The sequence below is a fragment of the Cervus canadensis genome, chromosome 12 (genome assembly GCF_019320065.1).
Source record: "Cervus canadensis isolate Bull #8, Minnesota chromosome 12, ASM1932006v1, whole genome shotgun sequence".
Lineage (NCBI taxonomy): Eukaryota > Metazoa > Chordata > Mammalia > Artiodactyla > Cervidae > Cervus > Cervus canadensis.
The window spans coordinates 69,154,994-69,179,000 of NC_057397.1; the positions used below are offsets into that span (position 1 = coordinate 69,154,994).

At 39.2% G+C, this 24,007-nt stretch overlaps 1 protein-coding gene across 3 annotated transcripts in view; it reads right to left on the minus strand.

Moving 5' to 3' along the window:
* SLC26A7 (solute carrier family 26 member 7) overlaps nucleotides 1-24,007 on the minus strand; it is a 159,089-nt gene that overhangs the window by 8,032 nt on the left and 127,050 nt on the right. For all 3 annotated transcript variants that reach the window (XM_043483258.1, XM_043483257.1, XM_043483260.1), the window contains 2 exons: nucleotides 19,558-19,603; nucleotides 11,960-12,060 (listed from right to left, as the gene is read on the minus strand). In XM_043483258.1, coding sequence (XP_043339193.1) covers nucleotides 11,960-12,060; nucleotides 19,558-19,603 — 147 coding nt within the window. The remainder of the gene's footprint in view (nucleotides 1-11,959; nucleotides 12,061-19,557; nucleotides 19,604-24,007) is intronic.

Sequence of the window (24,007 nt, forward strand, 5' to 3'; positions counted from 1 at the left end):
TTTTCTTGGATTTCAGAATCACTGCAGATGGTAATTGTAGCCATGAAATTAAAAGATGCTAGCTCCTTGGAAGGAAAGTTATGACAAACTTAGACAAGGTATTCAAAGCAAAGACATCACTGCCAGCAAAGGTCCGTATAGTCAAAGGTAAGGTTTTTCCAGTAGTCAAGTACAGATGTGAGAGTTGGACATAAAGAAGGCTGAGAGCCAAAGAATTGATGGTTTTGAATTGTGATGCTGTGGAAGACTCTTTGGAGTCCCTTGGACAGCAAGGTGATCAAACCAGTCAATCCTACAGGAAATCAACATTGAATGGTCATTGGAAAGACTGTTGCTGAAGCATACTTTAGCCACCTGATGTGAAGAGCTGACTCATTGGAAAAGACTCTGATGCTGGAAAAGATTAAAGGCAAGAGGAGAAGGGGGTGGCAGAGGATGGGATGGTTTCATAGTATCACCAACTCAATGACGTGAATTTGAGCAAACTTTGGGCGATAGAGGAAGGCAGAGGAGCCTGGTCTACTGCAGTCCATGGGGTTGCAAGGAGTTGGATATGACTGAGCAACTGGAAAATAACAACAAATACTTTTCAAAATGATCACTATAGGTTACCATCAGAAGATTACATCTTAAATAAGCTCCCAACGTGATCCTTCTAAAAAGTGGTTTAACAGTGCTCTTCCAGACCTTGGCAGCACAGTAAGTAAAAGTGTGGAACATAGAAGCCCTCCAGTGATGAGGGACTATCTGTTTCCAGTCTAGATTCAGATGCAAGAAAAGAACTGAGGTTGAACTCTATGCCAAGTTATGAGAAGTTTTTGTGGTGAACAACAAGAATATGAAAGCATCAGTCAGTCAGTCAGTTCAGCCGCTCAGTTATGTCCAACTCTTTGTGACCCCATGAACCGCAGCAAGCCAGGCCTCTCTGTCCATAGCCAACTCCCAGAGTTTACTCAAACCAATGTCCATTGAGTTGGTGATGCCATCCAACCATGTCATCCTCTGTTGTCCCCTTCTCCTCCTGCCTTCAATCTTTCCCAGCATCAGGGTCTTTTCAAATGAGTCAGTTCTTCGCATCAGGTGGCCAAAATATTGGAATTTCAGCTTCAGCATCAGTCTTTCCAATGAATATTCAGGACTGATTTACTTTAGGATGGACTGGTTGGATCTCCTTGCAGTCCAAGGGACTCTCAAGAGTCTTCTCCAACACCACAGTTCAAAAGCATCAATTCTTCGGTGCTCAGCTTTCCTTATAGTCCAACTCTCACATCCATACATGACCACTGGAAAAACATAGCTTGACTAGATGGACCTTTGTTGGCAAAGTAAAGTCTCTGCTTTTCAATACGCTGTCTAGGTTGACCATAACTTTTCTTCCAAGGAGGAAGCATCTTTTAATTTCATGGCTGCAATCACCATCTGCAGTGATTTTGGAGCCCCAAAAAATTAAGTCAGCCACTGTTTCCACTGTTTCCCCATCTATTTGCCATGAAGTGATGGGACTGGATGCCATGATCTTAGTTTTCTGAATGTTGAGCTTTAAGCAAAACTTTTCACTCTCCTCTTTCACTTTCAAGAGGCTCTTTAGTTCTTCTTCACTTTTTTCCATAAGGGTGGTGTCATCTGCATATCTGAGGTTATTGATATTTCTTCCAGCAATCTTCATTCCAGCTTGTGCTTCTTCCAGCCCAGTGTTTCTCATGATGTACTCTGCATATAAGTTAAATAAGCAGGGTGACAATATATAGCTTTGACATACTCCTTTTCCTATTTGGAACCAGTCTGTTGTTCCATGTGCAGTTCTAACTGTTGCTTCCTGATCTGCATATAGGTTTCTCAAGAGGCAGGTCAGGTGGTCTGGTATTCCCATCTCTTTCAGAATTTTCAACAGTTTATTGTGATCCACACAGTCAATGGCTTTGTCATAGTCAAAAAAGCAGAAATAGATATTTTTCTGGAACTCTCTTGCTTTTTCGATGATCCAGCGGATATTGGCAATTTGATCTCTGGTTCCTCTGCCTTTTCTAAAACCAGCTTGAACATCTGGAAGTTCTCGGTTCACGTATTGCTGAAGTCTGGCTTGGAGAATTTTGAGCATTCTTTGGCATTGCCTTTCTTTGGGATTGGAATGAAAACTGACCTTTCCCAGTCCTGTGGCCATTGCTGAGTTTTCCAAATTTGCTGCATATTAAGTGCAGCACTTTCATAGCATCATCTTTTAGGATTTGAAACAGCTCAACTGGAATTCCATCACCTCCACTAGCTTTGTTCATAGTGATGCTTCCTAAGGTCCACTTGACTTCATATTCCAGGATATCTGGCTCTAGACGAGTGATCCCACCAACGTGATTATCTGGGACATGAAGATCTTTTTTGTATAGTTCTTCTTCTGTTCTATGTATTCTTGCCACCTTTTCTTAATATCTTCTGCTTCTGTTACATCCATACCATTTCTGTCCTTTATTGTGCCCATCTTTACATGAGAAAAAGGACAACTTACCAAAAAATAGCCAGTGGATTTAAGGCCTAGGAAACTTAAACCCAGTTCTTTTGCATAATTTGCTTTTTTTAATATCTAACTAGCTCTGAAACAAAGTCACTCCCTCATTTTCATGAAATGAATAAACTGAGATCCAGACAAGTTAAACAATTTCCTTAACACCTCCCAGTGTGCTAGATCTTAGAATATATTCTGACTGTCATATATTTAAGGTGCTTCCCTTCACATAACCCCAGTCTATCTTCACAGGAAAACCAGATTAAAGCTGACCTTTGTACTATTTTGAGTTTCAAAGTTTGGACATTTCAAATTTAAAATATGAATGGAGACACAGTTATGCAACACCATGAGGAAATAATCAAAATCTACAAAAGTTCTTCTAAAGACTGCCCTGGTCTTAATTCTTAAAAAGTCAATGTTCAATTCTGACTTCTGTTCATGCTGAGTAACTAATATAAAGGCTATCCTATCCTCCATAAGTAAGTAGACAACTGGACAAAATATACAAAGTGCTTTCCAGCAATGGGAACAGGCAGCAAAGGATTGAGTTCTCTGAGAGAAAGAAAACGAATGAGGCCAGCTCTCAGATCATCTCAGATTTCTACTGCAAAGCAGTTTGTGGGCCACTACATGATAGGGGGACCCATGCAAAATGCAGCCACTTACGGAGCTGAGAAGACTGAATTGGCATTCACGAAGGATCAAGCGGGTAGATTTATGAGCAAGAACAATGGAAAGGAGGGAAATATGTAGGAAAAGAGCCCCAGAAATTATTAAGGGCTATGATTAAGTTTTTGACAGAACAGAAAGTCTCACTCAGCAGGAGACTGTTTGAGGCCAGAGTAAGAGACCCACTGGGGAGGAGACAGCAAGGTGAGGAGAGCCGATTTCACACAGCAGAAGCTAATGGGGGACTGAGGGCGATTTTGAAACAGACACGGCCTAATCCTCAAGATCCTCCCGCATGTTTGGGGTACTAGGGGAAAGAATACATAGAAATAAGAAAGGGAGTGCATTCCTTGTTGACTTTGAATTAAAAAAAAAAGGGGGGAACAATTACAGAAGTGTCTGTGTGTGTATGCCCTTAGTCGCTCAGCCGCGTTTGACTCTTTGTGACTTCATGGACGGTAGCCCGTCAGGCCCCCCGCCCATGGGATTCTCCAGACAAGAATACTAGAGTGGATTGCTGTGCCCTCCTCCAGGGGATCTTCCCAACACGGATTGAACACACGTCTCCCACATGGCAGACAGATTCTTACCAGCAGAGCCACAAGGGAAGCCTGTTCCTTTTGTGGCTGAGTAATATTCCATGGAATATGTGTACCACAACTTCTTTATCCATTCATCTGTTGAAGGACATCTAGGTTGCTTCCATGTCCTGGCTATTGTAAATAGTGCTGAAATGAACATTGGGGTAAACATGTATTTTTTGAATTATGATTTTCTCAGGGTATATGCTCAGTAGTAGGATTGCTGGGTCATACGGTAGTTTTATTTCTAGGGTTTTTTTTGTTTTTTGTTTTAAAGGAATCTCCATACTCTTCTCTAGAGTGGTTCTATCAATTTACATTTCCATCAACAGTGCAAGAGTGTTGCCTTTTCTCCACATCCTCACCAGCATTTATTCTTTGTAGATTTTTTTGATGATGGTCATTCTGACCAGTGTGAGGTGATATCTCGATGTAGTTTTGATTTGCATTTCTTTAATAATAAATGATATCTCTTCCTGTGTTTGTTGGCAATCTGTATGTCTTCCTTGGAGAGAGGTCTCTCTAGGTCTTCTGCCCATTTTTTTTGTTGTTTGTTTGTTTTTGTTTTTGATTAGGTTGCTTGGGATCAGTTGCTTGGTTGACTGGGATCAGTTGCTTCATTTGCTATTATTTTTTCCCAATTCTGAGGGTTGTCTTTTCATCTTATTTATAGTTTTCTTTGCTGTGCAAAAACTTATAGGTTTAATTAGGTCCAACTGTTTACTTTTATTTTTATTTCCATTACTCTATGAGGTGGGTAAAAGAGGATCTTGCTGCAATTTATGTCAGAGTGTTCTATCTATGTTTTCCTCTAAGAGTTTTATAGTTTCTAGCCTTATATTTAGGTCTTTAATCCATTTTGAGTTTATTTTCATGTATGGTGTTAGAAAGTGTTCAAGTTCCATTCTTTTGCATGTAACTGTCCAGTTTTCCCAGCACCATTTACTGGCAAGACTATCATTTATCCATTGTACATTTTTGCCTCCTTGTCAAAGAGAAGGTGTCCATAGGTATGTAGGTTTATGTCAGGACTTTCTATCTTGTTCCTTTGATCCATATTTTTGCTTTTGTGACAGTACCATACTGTCTTGATTATCATAGCTTTGTAACTTTGCAGTATAGTCAAACATCAGGAAGACTGATTCCTCCAACTCCGTTTTTCTTTCTCAAGATTGCTCTGGCTATTTGGGGTCTTTATGTTTCCATACAAACTGTAAAATTATTTGCTCTAGTTTTGTGAAACATGCCTTTGGTAATGTGATGGGGATTGCATTGAATCTGTAGATTCCCTTGGGTAGTATAGGAATTTTCACAATATTGATTCTTCCAATCCTAGAACATGGTGTATCTCTCCATGTTTTTATCATCTTTGATTTATTTCATGAGTATCTTGTAGTTTTCTGAATATAGGTCTTTTGTCTCCTTAGGTACATTTATTCCTAGGTATTTTACTCTTTTTGTTGCAATGGTGAGTGGGATTGATTCCTTAATTTCTCTTTCAGATTTTTGATTATTATTGTATAAGAATGCAAAAGATTTCTGTGTTTTAATTTTGTATCCTAGGAAATTACTAAATCCATTGATTAGCTCTGGTAATTTTAGGGTAGCATCTTTAGCATTTTCTATGTATAGCATCATGTCACGTGCAATCAGTAAGAGTTTTACTTGTTTTCCAATCTGGATTCTTTTTATTTCTTTTCCTTCTTTGAGTGCCAAGGCTAGCACTTCCAAAACTATATAAAATAATAATGGCAAGAGTGGGCACCCTTGTCTTTTTTCTCATCATAAAGGAAATGCCCTCATTTTTTCACTATTGAGAATAATGTTTGCTGTGTGTTTGTTGTATATGGCCTTTCTTATGTTGAGGTAGGTTCCTTCTATGCCAGTTTTCTGAAGAACTTTTATTATAAATGGGTGTTGAATATTGTTGAAAGCTTTCTTTGTATCTGAGATGTCATATGGTTTTTATCTTTCAATTTGTTACTATGGTGTATCACATTGATTTATTTACATAAATTGAAGAATCTTTGCATCCTTGGGATAAACCCCACTTAATCACGCTTTATGATCATTTTCATGTGTTGTTGCTAATATTACTGTGAGGATTTTTGCATATATTTTCATCAGTGATATTCACCTGTAATTATTTTGTGTGTGATATCTGTCTGGTTTTGATATCAGGGTGATAGTGGCCTTACAGAATGAGTTTGGGAGTTTCCTCCCTCTGCAATTTTCTGGAAGAGTGAGCAGGATAGGTGTTAGCTCTTCTCTAGAAGTTTGCTACTTTTTGCCTTTTAAGCCATTTGGCCCTAGGCTGTTGTTTGTTGGAAGATTTTTTATCACAGTTTCCACTTCAGTGCTTGTGATTGGTCTGTTTCTATTTTCTTTTTCTTCCTGTTTCAGTCTTGGAAGGTTGTACTTTTCTAAGAATTTGCCCATTTTTTCCAGGTTGTCCATTTTATTGACATATAATTGCTCATAATACTCTATTTTGATCCTTTCTATTTTTGTGTTGTCTGTTATAACTTCTTCATTTCTAATTTTCTTGTTTTGAATTTTCTCCCCTTTTTTTCCTGATGAGTCTGGCTAATGGTTTGTCAAGTTCGTTTATCTTCTCAAAGCAGCAGCTTCTGTTTTTATTAGTATTCAGCATTGTTTCCTTCGTTTTTTAAATTTACTTCTGCTCTGATCTTCATCTGAGCAGAAGTAAATAAAAAGATGGTAAAGAATCTGCCTGCAGTGCAGGAGTCCCAGGTTCAATCCCTGGTTTGGGAAAATACCCCAGAGAAGGGAATGGCAACCCACTTTGATATTCTTGCCTGGAGAATTTCATGGACAGAGAAGCCTGGAGAGGTATAGTCCATGGCATCACAAAGAGTCGGACGCTGACTCACAAAGATCACTCACATGACTGAGTGATTAAAACATGGTACACAGATCTTCATAACTTCTTTCCTTCTACTACCTCTGGTTTTCTTTTCCTTCTTCTTTCTTTTTCTAGTTGCCTTAGGTGTAAGGTTAGGTTGTTTACTTGATATTTTTCTCATTTCCTGATTTAAGCTTGTATTCCATAAATTTCCCTGTTAACACTGCTCATATTGCCTCCCATATGTTTTGAGTTGTTGTGATTGTGTTGTTTGTTTTGGATTTCCTCTTGGATTTCTTCAGTGACCTCTTGGTTATTTGGAAACATATTGCTTAGCTTCCAAGTGGTTTTTGTTTTTCAGTCTTTTTCTGTAATTGATATCTAATCTTATATCATTGTGGTAAGAAAAAAAAATGCTTGATGCAATTTTAAGTTTTCTTAAATTTATGAAGGGTTGATTTGTGACACAAGATTTGATCTATCCTGGAGAATGTTTCCTGTGCACTTGAGAAAAAAAGTGAATTCTACTACTTTAGCATGGAATGTCCTTTAGATATCAATTAGGTCCTTCTGGTCCAAAGTGTCATGTAAGGCTTGTGTTTCCTTATTCAATATTCTGTCTGGGTGATCTGTCCATTGGCATGAGTGATGTGTTAAAGTCCCCCACTATTTTTGTGTTACTGTTGACTTCCCCTTTTATGTCTGTTAGCATTTGCCTTATGCATTGGAGTGCTCCTATGTTGGGTGCATATATATTTATAATTATTATATCATCATCTTGGATTTATCCCTTAATCAATCCAAGATCCTTCATTGTCTGTTGTTAAAGTCTTTATTTTTTTTTTAATTTCCATCTGCATCGAAAATCTTTTTCCAGCCTCTCACTTTCATTCTGTTTGTGTCCCTATGTGGGAAGTGGGTCACTTATAGACAACATAGGTAGGGGGTCTTGCTTTTGTATCCATTCAGCTAGTTTGTGTCTTTTGATTTGAGCACTTAATCCATTTACATTTAAGGTAATTATTGACATGTATGATCCTATTGCCATTTATTTTTTGTTTGGGGTTTCTTTTTGTGGGCCTTTTCTTTTGTGTTTCCTGTCTAGAGAAGTTCCTTTAGCATTTGTTGTAAATAAAGCTGGTTTGGTGTTGCTGAGTTCTCTTACCTTTTGCTTGTCTGTAAAGCCTTCGATTTCTCTGTTGAATATGAATGAGATTTTTGCTGTGTAGAGTAATCTTGGTCTCATATTTTCATTTTATCACTGTATGTATATTCTGCCACTCCTGCCCAGCCTGCAGAGTTACTGCTGAAAGCTCAGCTGTTAATCTTATGGGGATTCCCAGGTATGTTATTTGTCACTTTTCCCTCGCTTCTTGTAATATTTTTTCTCTTTGTGTTTAATTTTTGTTAGTTTGGTTAATATGTGTCTTGGCATGTTTCTCTTTGTGTTTATCCTATGTAGGGCTCTCTGTGTTTCCTGGACTTGGGTGACTATTTCCTTTCTAATGTTAGAGAAAGTTTTGACTGTACTCTCCTTCAGGATTTTCTCATACACTTTCTTTTTCTCTTGTTTTTCTGGAATCCTTATAATTTGAATGCTGATGTGCTTAATATTGTCCCAAATATCTCTGAGACTGGGCTCTTCTCTTTTCATTTTTTTCCTTTATGCTGCTCTGCTTCAGTTATTTGCTCTGCTCTGCATCTACCATGCTATCTTCCAGTTCATTTAAACATTCTTCTGCATCAGTTATTATGCTATTGGTTCCCTTTAGTGTATTTATTTCTCTTATTGCATTGTTCATTGCTGATAGTCTGTTCTTTATTTCTTCCATGTCCTTGTTAAACACTTCATGTATCTTCTCAATCCATGCCTCCATTCTATTTATCTATGCCTCCATTTTATTGCCAAGATTTTGGTTCATCTTTACTATCATTCCTCTGAATTCTTTTTCTAATAGACACCCTATTTCATCTTCATTTGTTTGGTGTTGTGGGTTTTTACCATGTTCCTTCATCTGATGCATGTTTCGCTGCTTTGTTTTGCTTCTTTTCCATTTCATTTATTGTGTTTGGGGCCTCTCTCCTGACGGCTGTAAGGCCACAGTTCCTCTTAATTTTGAAGTCTGCCCCCAGCTGGTGGGTTTTGACCAGCCCCTTGTGAGGGTCTCCTGGTAAGAGGACAGACGCCTGTGTTCTGGTGAGTGGAGCTGGATCTTATTCCTCTGAAAGGCACTGTCACATCCAATGGTGTGTTTGGGTGTTTATGAGCTTGGTATGGCTTTGGGCAGCCTGCCTACTAATGGGTAGGTTTGTGTTACTATTTTGCTAATTGTTTGGTATGAGGCATCCAGTACTGGAGTTTGCCTGCCTTTAGGTGGGGCCAGGTGTTAGCATTGAGATGGAGGCCTTTGGGAGAAATCTTGCCAATTAATATTTCAGAGTCAGGAGATCTCTGGTGATCCAACATCCTGAACTTGGACCTTCTACCTTGGAGGTTCAGAATCCACCCCTGGCTGGAGCAACAAGACTCCACAAGCCACACAGCACAGAAGAGAAAAGGAAATAAATAGAAAACAAACAAACAAACAAACATGCAAACAAAAAATGAACGGACAAATCCCCAAGACAAATGATAAAAGTAACACTGAACAGATAAGAACATACATTGAGACTCACACACTCATACTCAAAAAAAGAAAATAAGACAAAAAACTAAAATAAAATTTTAAAAAGTGGAACCACAAAGGAAGAGAGCAACCAAACCAATAAGCAAACTCATAAATGAAAACACACAAAATAAACTAGTCTGGAAAAAATTCAGAACCAAAAACATGAAAAAAGTACAACAGAACAAAATACTAGTGTAGAAATAAGAAAAAATAAAATAAACTTACTTAGAAATAAAAGCTTTAAAAAAGGAAAAATTAAGTAAAAAATAAGTATTAAAGTAATCATAATAAAAAAGAACAACAGAACAAAATGAAAAAAGAGAGAGAGAGAGGTGGTAAGAAGACTATTTTCCTGTGGCCTCAGTTCTCAGTTTTCCTGCCACACAGTGAGTTCCAGCTAATGTGCCTCATCAGAAAGACCTCCAATATTTCTAGGAAGGTCTCCAGACCTGCTGTGGGCACTATGGGGTCAGTTCAGACTCACACCTGTCCACACTCCAACTTGTACTTGCTTCCAAAGTCCACAACTGCCCCCAAACTCCACACCCTCAAGCCAACTGCGGGGATTTAATCTGCTGCTCCCGTGGCTGCAGGAGGCAGTTCACGTCCTCTTTGGTCACACAGCCTCTGCGGCTCACGTTAGTTCTGCCCTGCCTCTGCAGGCTACGCTCTGGTGTCTGTTTCCCACCCAGACAAGGTGGGGCAGAAGCAGAGGGTATGGGACCTCGCTTACTCAGCTGGGCTGGGAAGAGGGAGGGGTATGGCAGGCACAAGTGGAATGTGTGGGGAGGGCCTGGGGCGGTAAAGGCCTTCGGAATGCCGCTGCAGCCTGAGGCAGGCCATCATTCTCCCAGGGGAACTGGCCCCGGGTCGTGGGAACCTCAGCAACGCCGAGGTGCAGAAGCTCCAGGAAGCTGTGGGCTGTGACCTGTGCCTGCTCGCAGCTCCCTGCACCTGCGACCCCTGGGGCTGGGCCTGCGGCGCTACTCATCCCTGCCTCCGGCACCCCCACCGGCCCGGGCGGGGGCTTGCCTCTGAGGCTGCAGGCCAGAGCCGTGGCCAGTCCTGGCTCGGGCACTCACGCCAGCCTTTCCGTGGCGGGCCAGTGTGTCTGCCTCTGAGGCTGCAGGCCAGAGCCGTGACCAGTCCTGGCTTGGGCACGCACACCAGCCTTTCCGTGGCGGGCCAGTGTGTCCGCCTCTGAGGCTGCAGGCCAGAGCCGTGGCCAGTCCTGGCTCGGGCACTCACGCCAGCCTTTCCGTGGCGGGCCAGTGTGTCCGCCTCTGAGGCTGCAGGCCAGAGCCGTGACCAGTCCTGCCTCGGGCACGCACGCCAGCCTTTCCGTGGCGGGCCAGTGTGTCCACCTCTGAGGCTGCAGGCCAGAGCCGTGACCAGTCCTGCTCGGGCACTCACGCCAGCCTTTCCGTGGCGGGCCAGTGTGTCCACCTCTGAGGCTGCAGGCCAGAGCCGTGACCAGTCCTGCTCGGGCACTCACGCCAGCCTTTACGTGGCGGGCCAGTGTGTCCACCTCTGAGGCTGCAGGCCAGAGCCGTGACCAGTCCTGCTCGGGCACTCACGCCAGCCTTTCCGTGGCGGGCCAGTGTGTCCACCTCTGAGGCTGCAGGCCAGAGCCGTGACCAGTCCTGCTCGGGCACTCACGCCAGCCTTTACGTGGCGGGCCAGTGTGTCCACCTCTGAGGCTGCAGGCCAGAGCCGTGACCAGTCCTGGCTCGGGCACTCACGTGAGCCTTCGTAGCAGCCAGCCCAAATCCCTCTGGGGTTGCAGACCGCAGCTGCGGCCAGCCCCACCGCGGGCGCTCACCAAGGCGGTGTCCTAGCATCTGTAAGCATCCGAGGTGGAGGCAATGGCCTGTCGCCCCTCTGGCAGTCCCAGGCTTTCCCCTCAGCTGGGTCGTACGCGCCCCCTCAGAGTGTCTCCACGGCAGTCAGCCCCAGTCCTCTCCTGGGGTCAGACCCCTGAAGCCTGCGCCTCAGCACCCAGCCCCCCGCCACGGTGGGCGGCCGGGCCGTCGAGCGGCTCAGGTTGGGAAATGCTGGTCGGTGCCGATTTCTGTGCTGAACCCTCTCTGCTTTGCCTCGCACACACCTGTCGCTGTGCTCTCCTCTGAGCTTCCAAAGCTCGACCTGTCCCTGTCTGGGAGGTAGTTTCCCAATAATTCAGGCCAGGAATGGTTTCAGGTCAGACTGTACCCATCCATGATATGAAAGCCCATATCCTGCCAACTTCAGGGCACTTGCTCATGGAGGGGGCTTTTCTCCTTCTTTCTAGAAGCCTGGGAGTTGACTGCCCAGCATGGACTGCACCCACTACATCTCAAATACATATTCTGAGATAATATTGGGATAATCAAAAGTCAGAGTTCAAAAATAAATTAGCAGTTAACTGAAAATGTAAAAACTCATGTCCCACGTGAATACCTAGTCTACTCCGCTTACACCCTCCTGATACACGCAAAGCTAGAAACTTCATGAAATCTCCTGAAAAGAAATCTACTGTAGCGGGAGGCATAAAGTCTATGTCCTTTGGGGAGAATGGGTGAGATGAGTATTGAGACAAGCAGGGTCACGACCTCATAGCTGAGAAAGAGTCCGTGAAAACACCGTTCCTAAAGAGAAGGGAAAGAATCAGTCCAAACACAAGCTGTGCAAATACCTCAACAAGCATGGAGACTCCAGAATAGTCAGAAAAGGTCAATCCACTGCAATCCAGGATTAAAGAACACTTTGGATTCAGGCAGGGTTGGGTAGCTTCTTCTGTAAGAAGAACAGAGTTGAATCAGAGAAAATTCTTAGAGATTTTCACCACTGGTTTTGTTGAACATTGGGAAGATCAACAGTGGCCTAATGTTTAACGAAACCAATTCCAAACACTTTTAATTTTACATTTTCAGTTGGCTACTAATTATTTTTGAACTCTGATTTTTTATTATTCCAATATTATCTCAGGTAATTATTACATAACTTGAGTGCCAAGGATAATATTGGTAAATAGCATATGATTAAAAATGAAAGGAAATGGAAATTTACAATAAGATGTCCCTCTGGAGCAACCAGGGAAGGCTTCATGCAAAAGTAGCCTTGAAGACATATTTAATTCTAAAAGTAGAAGCAATACAGAGTTGTTAGCCTTCCAATCATGTGAACAACTTTAATGAAACACTGATGACAGTTTGAGATCTCAAAATTTTCCTGTCCCACTCAACCAATATTTACTGGGGGGACTACGCCAGTGGTGCAGTGGCTAGGAAACCATGCTTCCAATGCAGGGGCCCAGGTTTGATCTCTGGCCAGGGAGCTAGTCCCACATGCCGCAACTAAGGGTTCACAGGCTGCAACCCAAAGTTCACATGCCACAACTAAAGATCCCACGTGCTGCAACAAAGATCTAAGATCCCATGTGCTGCAACTAAGACCCAGTGCAGCCAAATAAATTAAAAAAATATATTTTTAAGAATTTACTGGGGACCTCCCACATGCCAGCTACTCTAGCAGTGCCTTCTGTTTCCCTTTTCCTCCCAAGAGGGAGCTCTGAGGGCAAGTACAGATTCAGGCAATGCTACCATTGGCTCGACATAATAAATTAGAACTTTAAGCAAAATGAAAAGTGATCACAATTTAGCTCATCCACTGACCACTCAGTAGTAATCATCATCATTCACTATTTGCCTGAAGATAGAACCCAGCCCCACTACAGAAGGGCTCTTATTTTTAGCCTCAGATATAATGTCATTGCTATTATCAGAAATTGGAGAGTGGGTTTAAGATCACAGGAAAAATAAAAATATGAATCCTAGGCAAGGACAAACAGCAGACTGTTGGTTGGTATTTATTCCTTTTATCTCCTAGTCTCACAAACAGACGCACACAAACACACATACACAGGTTGGCACTACACTAATTAGTTTAGAGATACTTTTATTCCATTTTATTTAGAGTTATAGAAGAAGAATTACTAGAGAAATATTAAAAGATTTGCTGAGACATTTGACTCATTATTTGTTTGTGATATGTACTTCCTTGCAAATTTTTTATGATTCATAAACACGTTTTATCCAATTTGGAAACATTTTGTTGAATTTTCAGAGTATAAGAATCTTTAACAACTGAATATCCGATAAGCTTTCCTACAAAAGTTCAATAATCCACATGGCCTGATCATTTGCTAATGTACCATGGAGTTCAAAATTTGAAGGGTTTCTATGCAATACTTCTGACTATTATTTTTAGAAAATAAAATGTATATGATTTTTTAGAAGACAACTCAGTCCAGCTATTTTGACATCTTTTCAGCATGTCAACTGTGTACAAATCTTTTCAAGCTCCACATTTAATGACAGCATGGTGGTAGCTTGAAAATATTTACACCATGGAAATTGGCAAGTGCAACAAATCACACTTCTCCACCACCCCAGGCCATATTCTCCACTCCAAAAGTTTTTTGGATTTACCAACATATCATTAGGTAAATATGGTTACTCTTACTAAACACAAGGAAAATAATCAGTAATTTTTTAAAAAATTCAATAGCTTGGATTAAATAAATGACTTAAACCTCTGACATATTTAGCAATAGACCTTAAAATGACAGTGATGATACAATTTGATAACAAAATTAATGAAGTATTTTTTTCCATCTCCTTATAGTCTTTTATAGTAAGTACATACAAAAAAGCTAAATCTAAAATTCTTAGTCCAAAAATTTATGTAGAAAAAGTTATCATTAACATCTAATCCACCCAGATTAAATTATGAATTCTTTGAGATCTTTAAGCCTTATTCTTCATTTATTAGAAAACATAACTGTCAATGGTAAAACTGAATATAATTCAACATATATACTCAATATAATCCAGAAAATATTAACAACTATTTTATTTATAATTGCTTTTCATGAAGGAGGTACATAAATTATTATCTGCAACTAAATTTATGACATGCATTCTATCATCCCGTATTCTTTAACAAGCCAGACATGGCTAATCAATCATGGTACTTTTTCCCAGTCAGTTCAAAGAAGACCCTAGAATTTCTATCAATTCAGTGTTTCAGAAAGTCACTACTAGTTCATAAGCAATTTTGCTTGTCAATCTGAACTTAATAATCCAGTGAAAAAACTATGCATATTATTTAGAGAGATTGATCACTAATCTAAATGACTAGGAAATGGTGGTAAAAGGATACAGAAAATTATTTAAGAAAGAAGGTGTTTTTTTTCTTTTCTATCCTATTTAATTTCACTTATAAATTATACTTGCCATTCTTTATATTTTCTTGTAATTATTTCATAATTTAAGTGATGACAGATTGCTAACTAAAAATGTTTGGGTTTAATCAATAGTGAAACAAAAATTTTTCTTTTGTTTCAGAATGTGCTTGCTTTGTCCTTCATTTTTACATCTGAGTTTCCGCTTTTGTGTTCCTTTAATCAAAATGTAGGCACATTTTCAGACTGTCCAAAAGAAATAAAAGAATTGTGCCATGTAGTTGTGGATAATAATTTAAGTAAGCTAAAAAAAGCTTAAAAAAAATTAAGAGAAGCAGTTCTTTTTTTTTTTTTTTGTAAATAAAAAAGACATTGTTAATGGCAAAGTTACCAATTCCCTCAAATGAAAATTTAAATACAATGGGCATTTCTGAAATTTTTCCAAAAATAAGTGAAGTTTTCTTTTATATAGTAGCCTCTCAGTTCTGTCATTGTGCTGATTTTATGACTATTAATATATACTTGTGTTCTAAGCTTCTAAGTAAATCAATCATGCAATAAAATTCATATTGTTGTAGAAAACTGAATGAACAGCTAATATGCCTTAAACAAAATGGGGTAAGCTTGGAGCATGTGCAAAGGAGATAACTAATATATACTCATGGGGGATGTGGTAAATGATGGGCTTTATCTACAAAAATCAAAGAAAACTAAAGAAAGAAATTAACCATCAGGTGTGGGTGGGTGATTAACTCCAGACTCTGCAAGTCAGTTCTCTCCTGTGGAATATTCATTAACTTGTTTAATTAAAAAGTATTCATAGATGCATAATTTAGGGGTGCTTTTTTTATACTTGAAAAGGTTTCTGGCAGTTTGTGAATTACTCATAATTTTTTAAAAGAAGGCATTTTCTGTTGATATCAAGTAATTATTGAGAAACAGATTTATATCTCTAATATCTCAAGAAAATAAGGAATCAGAAATATTTAGGACAAACCAAAACACTATCTTTGGAAAACATGTATGCACATGATTGTGTAAATTATCTGTTTTATTCATTCATTCAAACAATTGGTTAATATAGATGTGGTGTGTGCTTACTCTAAGCACCGTCCTAAGAAATACAAGTAGAATGATGGACAAGCGAGATAATGGTCTTTACTCTCAGTAGACTCACAAGTAAGCTGAGAAACCAGTCAGTTGAACTAGTAATCTAAAGTGTTACCAAGGCTGAAAGTTACGCAGAAAGCACTCAGGTGGCACAGGATAGACCTGGTACTGTAGACAGAAAAATGACCCCCAGCGATGTCCATAGCTTAATCCCTAGAACCTGTTGGATATGTTGCCTTACATGGTCAAAGGAATGTTGCAGACTTGATTAAATTAAGAATCCTGAATGAGATTATCCTGAATTACCCTGGGTGGGGGGAAGTCCAAATGTTACTCGGGTTCTTATCACAGGAAAGCAGGAGGGGAAGAGGCAAAGAAGGAGACGTGGTGATGCAAGAAGAGGTCAGAGAGAGGTTTGAAGATGTCAGCACTGCTGGTTTGAAGATAGAGGAAAGGATATGACCTGAGGAATGTAGATGGCCTCTAGAAGCTGAAAAGGGTAAGGAAGTAAGAGGATTCTCCCCTGTAGCCTCCAAAGTACAGCTCGTCTACGGAACTGGATGAGGATGGGGGCAGCTGTGGCAGGGGAACCAATTTAGGCTTCAGGATCTGTGATGACAGAAGTCACACCTGCTTTCTCAACCTTGAACATACAGCACCCACCACTGTGCCTAGGACTTAGTAAATGCTCACTAAATACAAGAAAGGTTTGCTAAGTGAACAAGGACATTTATTAATTGACACAGGAATGAAAGGAAGAATGGGACAAGGAAGCTGAGACTTGGAGGATAATTTGAAGGGAAGCAGGTAAGAAGGTGGTGGAGGTAAACCTGAAAAATCACGATGCTGAGAAAGATGTTGACAGAGCGCCTCTTGGTAACGGCACGATGTGACTGAAGTGCTTTGGAATACAATTTACCGAACATGGTAATGGGAAATTTCTTCGCATTTGAGTGACTTTTGTTTTCATTCAGAAAAATATGATGACTTTCACCTTATTATTTACATGGTTTGTAAGTTTATTTAGTTTATTCAATCAATTCTTTCTCTTCTGTAAAGACTGTTTACAGGAGTGGGTATTATTTATTCTCTTTCTTCTTTCCTACTCCCTCACCCAGCTAACATTTCCCTTTGCTTTAGTTACTTCCAGATCTATTCAATGGTCCCCAAAACCCAAGGATATCTCCTGGAAGGTTTTCCAGTATCATAAATTCACCATCTTCTAAAATAAACTTCCCTTTCCTTTTAGCTACCCTCCTGGATTTCATATTATCCCAGTTTGAGAGTTTCAGAGTTTTGAATCATCATTTGTATTGCCCTCCTCCTTCACTCAATACCCAAACAGTGCTAGTTATGTTAAGAGACATGTGTATGAGACAAGTGCTCAGGGCTGGTGCACTGGGAAGACCCAGAGGGATGGGATGGAGAGGGAGGCAGGAGGGGGGATCGGGATGGTGGACACAATCACCTGTGGCTGATTCATGTCAATGTATGGCAAAAACCACTACAATATTGTAAAGTAATTAGCCTCCAACTAATAAAAATAAATGGAAAAAAAAAAAGTACAATACCAGTATCATATAAGCATCCTTTCAGAGCACAAAGTAGAAGAAAACAAATTTCTCATGAAAAGAAAGTGAAAGTGAAAGAAAGCTAAGTTACTCAGTTGTGTCCAACTCTTTGTGCCTTATGGGCTGTAGCCTACCAGGCTCCTCAGTCCACGGAATTTTCCAGGCAAGAATATTGGAGTGGGTTGCCATTTCCTTCTCCAGGGAATCTTCCTGACCCAGGGATCAAACCCAGGTCTCCCACATTGCAGGCAGACGCTTTACCCTCTGAGCCACCAGGGAAGCCCACAAATTTGTCAGGAGAAATTAGAAAAGACCAGAGAAGCTAACATCTGAACTGCTACCCTGTTGATGTGGGCCGTGCAATTAATTTGTATATTTATATGATATTTATTTTATTCTATTCTATATTTTATATATTTATTTAGAGTACTTTAAAGTAATATGATAGATATTATAATATATATTTATATATAAACATTCCACATGTTCTTTTATCCACTGTACTGCTAAAAAGTGTTAGTTTTTCTTCATTAAGGAGGATTATAAACAGAGTTACTATGAACAATCTTGTATATGTTTCCAGGTGCAGATATTAAGAGGCTCCCTTTTTTATTGTCTTTAGAAGAGCTAAAACCAGTATGTCAGCTTTTCCTGCTTTTTTTTTTAAGTTTATATAATAGAATTTATGTTTTCCTTTGCCTTTTCACTTTGGTCCAATTACGTTTATAAGACTCATGTAGTTTTCATTATTGCTTATGTGTACCATATAATAAATATATCAACTAAAAATTCAAATGTATAAATATTCCATACTTATACATACCAGCTAATTTTTTTTTTTTGAAATACGAACTGTTTCCAGGTTTGGATAGTTAAAAACAATACTGTTCGAACATTCTTGTTTATGTAACTTGTTAGAATGTAAACTGGATGTGGAATTGCTGGTTTGTGTATCTTGTGTATCTTCAGGTTTATATGATATTACCAAACTGTTTTCCAAGGTAGTTGTTACAGTTTACGCTCCCACTAGCATTGCAAGAGACTTTTTGTTGCTCTGCATTCTCATCAATACTTGGTATTGTCAGACTTCAAAAACTATCAATCGTATATATTGTGTTATTTATTGTGAAGTTAATCTAGATTTCCCCAAGTATTATGAATAGCATCAGTGAATCTAAGTAAACATATCCACATATGCTTATTAGTAAATTTTAAAATGTCTCTTTTTGTGGAATGCCTGTTCATGTCTCTTGCGCATTTTTCTAATGGGTCATCTGCCATTTTTACTCCTTCGTATGTTGGGGAGTACAATTCTTTCTCCATTTTATAAATTACGTCTATCTTCTTTTACCCTAGCTTATCTTTTCAGGCTTCATATGATGTCATTTGGTAAACAAAACTTTTTATAATCTAGTGAAGTTTAATGATAATGTTTAACATTTCTTGTACATATGCTCCTATATTTTCTTTTAAATTTATAATTTGCCTACCACTCTTAGGACGTTGAGCTGGTACTGATTTGGGGGATGGGATGGGATGGGATGGGATGGGATGGGATGGGATGGGATGGGATGGGATGAAGGTCTAATTCCATTCATTATGGGTGTGTGATTGTCTCATCATTGTATATTAATGACAGTCTTTGGCTCACTGCTCTGCAGTGCCACATTTGTCACAAGTAAAACACCAATATATGTGAGTTTTTCCTCACTTTTGTGCTCTCTGCTCTGTCCCATTGACCTGTTCATTTGTCTCTGAACTGGTGGCACACTACACTGATTATTAGAACTTTATAATACATTTATACATACATAAGAAAGCAAGCTCTCTCTCTTGTTCATATAGTTCAATAGTCATGCCTATTCTTGGCCATTTGAGTTTTGTTCAAAATTTAGAATGAGTTTATCAACTGCCATTAAAATGTCCTATCAGAATTTTAATTGTGATTCAATTTATATCTATAACAAAATTTGAGAATTGACATCTTTTCAACATTGTGTATTCTGATTGATGGACGTTGTATTTCCTTCCATTTTAAAAAATACCGTTAATTTAAGTGTTTCAGGTATTCATAATGTCTTATAATAAATTTTTCTACCTTCATTCTTTGTAGGCTGATACATCTGAAATTAATCTCTAAAATAAACTGGGAGTGTGAGGAGGAAGACAAAGAAGAGAAGGAGGAGGAATGGGGGGGACAGAGTAGAATGAGGAGAGGAAGAGCAGGAAAGGAGGAAAGTGGAGGGCAGAGGCAGACAGGAGGAGAGAGGAAGGGGAACAGAAGCAGGAAGCCGCAAGAAGGCAAAGGCTTCATCTTCTGCTCTACAGTCACGTCAGAACACTTACATTTCCTTTATGCTAACTCACCGTTGCAAATGCCACTCAGAGAAGTGAGCAATGTGCTTTGTTCATACTGAAATAAAAACACATAAAAAGATGAACAACATTATAAAAATTCATTTCTGCCCCTAAAAAAGAACATCATTCTTTTCTCCATAATAACAACAACAGAAAATGGTCTCCAATAATTATTTTCCCTAGTCCTTCTTTCAGAATGATAAATACAACAAACTGAAATAGTAAGTTAGTCCTAAGTTTATGTTAGCTCAGCTGATAATTTATCAAGTCAGACTCTCCTTTTTAGAACATTTTCTGCAAGATTGTTTTCATTTTTATATCAGGAAGTGAACATTTACATGTGTTTTTCATATATGTATCCAATCAGAAATTAACCTCATTAACACAGCACTCTCAAAGAGAGAGCCACCAAACATGCATTTCATGTTATACAAAAGTCAGCTATTCATTTAGTATGAGGTCCATGCATGTTGCTATAAATGGCAGTATTGTATTTTTTATGGCTGAGTAATATGAAGTAAGCCAGACAAAGAAAGATAAACATCACATAACATAACGTACACAGGGAAGCCAATAAAAAAAAAAAAAAAGATACAAAGGAACTTACATACAAAACAAAAACAGACTCACAGACATAGAAAACAAGTTTACAGTTACCAACGGGAAAAGGGTGGGGGAGGGATAAATTAGGAGTTTGGGATTAACATACACACACTACTGCATATAAAATAGATAAACAACAAGGACATACTGTATAGCACAGGAAACTATACTCAATATTTTGTACTAACCTATAAGGGAACAGAATCATTAAAAAATATATTTATGTGTAACTGAATCACTATGCTATACACTTGAAACTAACAAAATGTAAATCAATTAAACTTCAATAAAAATAATTTTTTTAAAAATTAGCTGTTCATCTGAAGTTTCATGAAAATGTCTAAGAAAAACAGATTCCTGATTTATGGAAACGCTAGAGAATGAAAATGACTTTATATCCTACAATTAAACTTTTTGAAATTAAAAATAATTGATGCCTCTAAAATTATAACAGGCTATATACTTCTCAAAAATGTCTTGTTGTTACTGTTCATGATGATAGCAATTGTTATTTCTTGAGTACTTACTGCTTACTGTATCCTAAGAACTTTACATTAATCATTTAATTATCAGAATAATCCTGTGAAGTTACTGATATCATTTTCCATTTGACAGTTGGAAAATTTTTAAATTTGGAAGACTTCTAATGATTGAAATGGTTAAATAATTTGACCAAAGTCACAAAGCTAGCAAGAGTTAAGTTAAAATCTAAGTTCATGTCTTTCAACTCTGTACCTCTTGCTCCAAACTGCTACATTATACTACTTTCCCATGAAATCAGTTTTCATCTTGGAGGGTGATCACAGAATATCAATTTCGCTTCTTAATATCCACTGTGTGTGTGTTAGCTGCTCAGTCATGTCCAACTCTGTGACCCTATGGACTGTAGCCCACCAGGTTCCTCTGTCCATGGGATTCTCCTGGCAACAATACTTGAGTGGGTTCCAATGCCCATCTCCAAGGGATCGTCCCAACCCAGGGATCAAACCCCATCCAGGGATCGAACCCACGACTCTTAAGTCCCCTGCACCGGCAGGCATGTTCTTTACTACCAGCGCTACCTGGGAAGCCACTGGTACTGCACTCACTGGCCCAGATTATGTACTTTAAGTCTGATTCTGACAGTTATCAAATAATTTCCCCCAGGTTATTTTACATTTCTAAGTCTCAATCTTTTTTTTTTTTTTTCCATAACATTCAGGTAAAGTCAGTTACATCATGGGGCTGACGATAAGTATGTTAGATAGCCCAGGTAAAGAGATGAGCCCCTGAAAGACAGTCAAGGAATGTGAGTTTCCTTTCCCTCCTCTTAAAAATACCTTGTCAGAAGTCTCTTCTGCAGAAGAACTTCAAATTATTTATATAAATACTCCACCCTCAAAAAGGTGGAGCATGACTCCACTTTCCCTAAATACAAGCTGCACACAGTGACTCGCTTTCAAAGATTACAGCATGCAAAAGGGGAAAGAAAGTAATTTTATAGGGGAGAAACCTGATAAATACTACCTCATCCAGAAGATCAAGATTAATATCTACAGCGAGAAATAATGTTGGTATTATGTACCCTTGATACAATGTGATGAAAATGGCACTTCACCTCTATAGTTTTCCTCCTTAAAAAACCCATATCCCCAGTGCTATCACAAGAAAAATAAGAGATAATTTCAACAGAGGGGCATTCTACAAAATATCTGACCGGTACTACTCAAAATTGTCAAGACCATTAAATAAAGGGAAAGCCTAAGAAACTGTCACAGTCAAAAGGAAACTAAGAAGATAGGACAACTAAATGTAACATGATATACTGGATGGAATTCTAGAGCAGAGAAAGGATATCAGGTAGAACTAAGTAAATCTAAATAAAGCATGTGTGCTAAATCGCTTCAGTCCTGTCCGACTCTATGCCACCCTAGGCACTATAGCTCACCAGGCTCCTCTGTCCGTGAGATTCTCCAGGCCAGAACACTGGAATGGACTGTCATGCCCTCCTCCAGGGGATCTTCCTGACCCAAAGACGGATCCCACATCTCTTAAGTCTCCTGCATTGGCAGGTGGGTTCTTTATCACCAGCACCATCTGAGAAGTCCAGATAAAGCATGGACTTTACTTAATGATAATGTATCCATATTGGTTGATTGATTATAATAAATATATCTCACTAATGCAAGATGTTAATAATAGAGGAAACTGTGTCATGTGGGGTATATATAGGAATATTCTCTAATACAGGAACTCTCTATACTAACTTTTTTCAATTTTTCTGTAAATCTAAAAAACTGTTCCAAAAACAAAGTCTAGTTTTGAAAAACATCTTGTCTGAGCAAAAGAAAATTTTAGATAAATGGTAGATTGAAACTTCTCTTGCAAAGTGAGAGCACAAATGGTAATGAATAGTGAATATCTGTAGCTCTATATAATAGCGAGCACAAATCCATCAAACGCTAGCAGCCTGAGATCCTTCTAAGCTTCTGCATTCAGGGAGATATTTAATGGTGATATACAGGCTCAGTGGTAAAGAATCCGCCTGCCAATACAGGAGCCACAAGACACGCGGGTTCAATCCTGGGTCGGAAAGAACCCCTAGAGTGAGAAATGGCATCCTGCTCCAGTATTCTTGCCTGGGAAATCCTGTGGACAGAGGAGCCTGGCAGGCTACAGTCCATGGGGTCTCAAAGAGTTGGACACGACTGAGCATACAAGAAGTATAGCAATATAGAAGTATATCATTATATAACCTAACAGAGGATACTTTTTCAATTCTTGTTTTGAATGGGATGTGAATCTTCCTGCTCTGGAGTGTTTTCAATGTCCTTCCATCACCACCAGCTGCTGAAAACGCAGCTGAGAAGAGAAGAGAAGATCAGAGAAGAGAAAATCGAGGCCCCGGCAGAGTACTCTGCTTCAAGGCACAACTGTGAACTATTTTGTGCAGACTGATAAAGGGAGGCAACGCTGCAGTAGAGATTAACCGATGCAGACGTCTTACTCTAAAACTGAACTTGGAATAAGTGCACAGTCCTTAAGACAGGTAGATATCCTTGACAGTGTCTGACAAGAATAATACGAAATGCCCCAAAGAGCACTCAAGCTCAAGACTATCCTTTTAATCATTCCAAATAAAGGTTTATCCCAGGTTCCTCTGAGAGCAGGGCTTCCCAATTGCCATCTGAATCCTTGGAGTTCCTTTAAAATTCACAGCATACAAATACACATACAATATTTGCATCATTATCATTATAGTGGAACTCAGTTTCAACAAATTCTTCCTCACCATCATAAAGTTGAGTTGAAGAATCCTTTTGAGTGACTTCATCTACTAATAACCTAAATTCAATGAACCCTGTTTGATTTTTATTTTTTTTATTTTTTGGGGGGTTTTGTCATACATTGATATGAATCAGCCATAGAGTTACACGTATTCCCCATCCCGATCCCCCCTCCCACCTCCCTCTCCACCCGAGTCCTCTGGGTCTTCCCAGTGCACCAGGCCCGAGCACTTGTCTCATGCATCCCACCTGGGCTGGTGATCTGTTTCACCATAGATAATATACATGCTGTTCTTTCGAAACATCCCACCCTCACCTTCTCCCACAGAGTTCAAAAGTCTGTTCTGTACTTCTGTGTCTCTTTTTCTGTTTTGCATATAGGGTTGTCATTACCATCTTTCTAAATTCCATATATATGTGTTAGTATGCTGTAATGTTCTTTATCTTTCTGGCTTACTTCACTCTGTATAAGGGGCTCCAGTTTCATCCATCTCATTAGGACTGATTCAAATGAATTCTTTTTAACGGCTGAGTAATATTCCATGGTGTATATGTACCACAGCTTCCTTATCCATTCATCTGCTGATGGG